This window comes from Oenanthe melanoleuca, unplaced genomic scaffold (assembly GCF_029582105.1).
Source record: "Oenanthe melanoleuca isolate GR-GAL-2019-014 unplaced genomic scaffold, OMel1.0 S001, whole genome shotgun sequence".
In the NCBI taxonomy this organism is placed as follows: domain Eukaryota; kingdom Metazoa; phylum Chordata; class Aves; order Passeriformes; family Muscicapidae; genus Oenanthe; species Oenanthe melanoleuca.
This window is the reverse complement of record NW_026612650.1, coordinates 1,548,079-1,550,774: the sequence shown is the minus strand read 5'-3', so window position 1 is coordinate 1,550,774 and position 2,696 is coordinate 1,548,079. Positions and strand designations below refer to the sequence as shown.

At 51.9% G+C, this 2,696-nt stretch overlaps 1 protein-coding gene across 1 annotated transcript; it reads left to right on the top strand.

Moving 5' to 3' along the window:
* Nucleotides 1-1,225: 1,225 nt before the first annotated feature.
* LOC130265952 (olfactory receptor 14J1-like) lies at nucleotides 1,226-2,158 on the top strand. The gene has a single exon (XM_056515293.1). The coding sequence runs from the start codon at nucleotides 1,226-1,228 to the stop codon at nucleotides 2,156-2,158; it is 933 nt and encodes a 310-aa protein (XP_056371268.1).
* Nucleotides 2,159-2,696: the final 538 nt, after the last annotated feature.

Here is a 2,696-nt window from a genome sequence, read left to right as displayed (position 1 = left end):
TACTTAGACAAAACAATCTCTTCCCAGCTAAAGTATCAAGGACAACCAGTACCCACAAATCATAAACAATGTCTAAGGGCAGGGGGCAAGTCAGGGGGCTGAGACTCCATAACCAGGGGCTATGGATGGATTATTGACCCCAAGATGTAGATGAACCAAAACTTATAAAAGTGTAAAAAACTTGTGAGCAGTATCCATCTTGGATTTGATTTGGGTGTAGCTCCTGCCAGGCTCTTGCACTGCTCAACGTGTACCCTTTCAAAAAATACCTGGTTTATTCCATTTGTTTTTCTAGTCTCTGTTCAAGGTTAGCCTTTCCAGGACGACTCTTGCTCCCCATGGACTGTGGGGAGAAGTTGGAGGTGGAAGGAGCCGCCCCCATCCGGGCAGATTCATCCTGCTCTGTAGATGGTGCTGCATGGCCAGGGCTGCTCTCAGCTTTCTCCTCAAGGGAAGGGAAAGGGGCTCTCAGGTGTGTCTGTGTCACTGAGACTCCTGCACTGTCCCTCCGGGGAGCAGAAGATCTGCCTCACATCTCCCTCACAAAGTGCCTCCTCACCCTCCTGTGCCTACAGACAGCAGCAGCAGCACCTTGGCTTGCAGCATCTCAGTTTGTCTGAGCTGCCCTTAAGGCCCTGCTGGGAGGGAGATGCCCCTGGGCAGTGCCCTGTGCTGGGAGGGGGGTGCAGGGCAGAGCTGAGCCCCCAGGGCTGGGCTGGGCTCTGGCAGCACTGGAGGGACAAGGCTTGGATAGGGAGAAACAGCTCCGAGTAGGCACAACTCCAAGCAGCTGAGAGCCATGTCAGCCCTGGATATCCCTCAATATCCAGCTGCATAGGGAAAAAGAGAAGGGTTTAAGGACTTTGTATCTGAAACTGGAAACTTCAAAGAATCCACTATATTTATCCAGCACTTTGTAATTCTGATGACCCTGAAATAGTGGGAGGCGTAATGAGAAAAGGGCAGCTGTGTGGGACCAGCAGGTCTGACTGCACTGGGGCACAGGGAATCCTGTGTTCAGGCTGAGAGAAGTGCTAAAGATGAGGCAGTGATTCAGCAGCAAAAACCTAAACTCAAAAATAAAAATTTTTAGTGAAGTACCCCTATAGGAAGATAAGTACTTTTGAGAGGAAACCTAATTTAATTGCACAGAATTGACTCAAAAAAATCTATCCCAGCTTGTCAATGTCTCCTTTCAAAAGCACTCCATGGCCAAAGAGAAGACATGTCCAACAGCAGCTCCATCAGCCACTTCCTCCTGCTGCCATTGGCAGACATGCGGCAGCTGCAGCTCCTGCACTTCTGCCTCTTCCTGGGCATCTCCCTGGCTGCCCTCCTGGGCAACAGCCTCATCATCAGCGCCGTAGCCTGCGGCCACCACCTGCACACCCCCATGTTCTTCTTCCTGCTCAACCTGGCCCTCACTGACCTGGGCTGCATCTGCACCACTGTCCCCAAAGCCATGCACAATTCCCTCTGGGACACCAGGACCATCTCCTACACAGGATGTGCTGCTCAGCTCTTTTTCTTTGTCTTCTTCATTTCAGCAGAGTATTCCCTCCTGACAGTCATGAGCTACGACCGCTACGTGCCCATCTGCAAACCCCTGCACTACGGGACCCTCCTGGGCAGCAGAGCTTGTGCCCACATGGCAGCAGCTGCCTGGGCCAGTGGCTTTCTCACTGCTCTGCTGCACACAGCCAATACATTTTCCCTGCCCCTGGGCCAGGGCAATGCCGTGGGCCAGTTCTTCTGTGAAATCCCACACATCCTCAAGCTCTCCTGCTCCAAATCCTACCTCAGGGAACTTGGACTTCTTGCTGTTAGTGTTTGTTTATCATTTCCCTGCTTTTTGTTCATTGTTTTCTCCTATGTGCAGATCTTCAACGCTGTGCTGAGGATCCCTTCTGAGCAGGGACGGCACAAAGCCTTTTCCACCTGCGTCCCTCACCTGGCTGTTGTCTTCCTCTTTGTCAGCACTATTATCTTTGTCTACCTGAAGCCCCCCTCATTGTCCTCCCCATCCCTGGATCTGACCCTGTCAGTTCTGTATTCGGTGGTGCCTCCAGCCCTGAACCCCCTCATCTACAGCCTGAGGAAACAGGAGCTCAAGGCTTCAGTGAGAAGAATGGTCACTGGAGAATTTCAGAAACATTAAACTGCTGGCCAATTTCTGCAAATCACTTGTAATAAAAGTCACTTTTGATAATATTTTCTGGTTTGATGGCGGGTTTGTTTTCTTTCCTTGGTTTTAGGTTTATATTATTGTCCACAATGAAATGTTACTGTTCTTCACATTTCTCATTTTGTTTCTCTCCAAATCAATTGTGATCCACAGGATGTGTTAATTAGGAGCTCTGCTCTCAATGGCTTGCAATGAACCAAAGGATCTCTCTCCCAGGAAAGATTTCACCAGAGGTCCCCCTTTTGTTCCCTTCTCTGGAGCAGCAGAAGCAATGTCTGTGTGCAGAGCTGAGACAGATCAGTGCTGGCACAGCAGCTGTGCCCAGCAGCAGCAGCACTTGCTGTTGCCAGTGCTGCTCCCGTGCCACTGCCCCGCTGCCCTCCTGCCCCTCGTGTTGCTGCAGGGCCTGAGTGCTCTCGGGGCCGGGCACAGCCCTGGGGGTGGCAGTGCCAGGGCTGCAGCAGGGACAGGCCATGGGCACTGCTGGGGCAGCGCTGACGCCTCAGGGCAG

Coding starts and splice junctions, on each gene's coding strand:
- LOC130265952 (XM_056515293.1), top strand. CDS start 1,226: ATGTCCAACAGCAGCTCCATCAGCCACTTCCTCCTGCTGCCATTGGCA.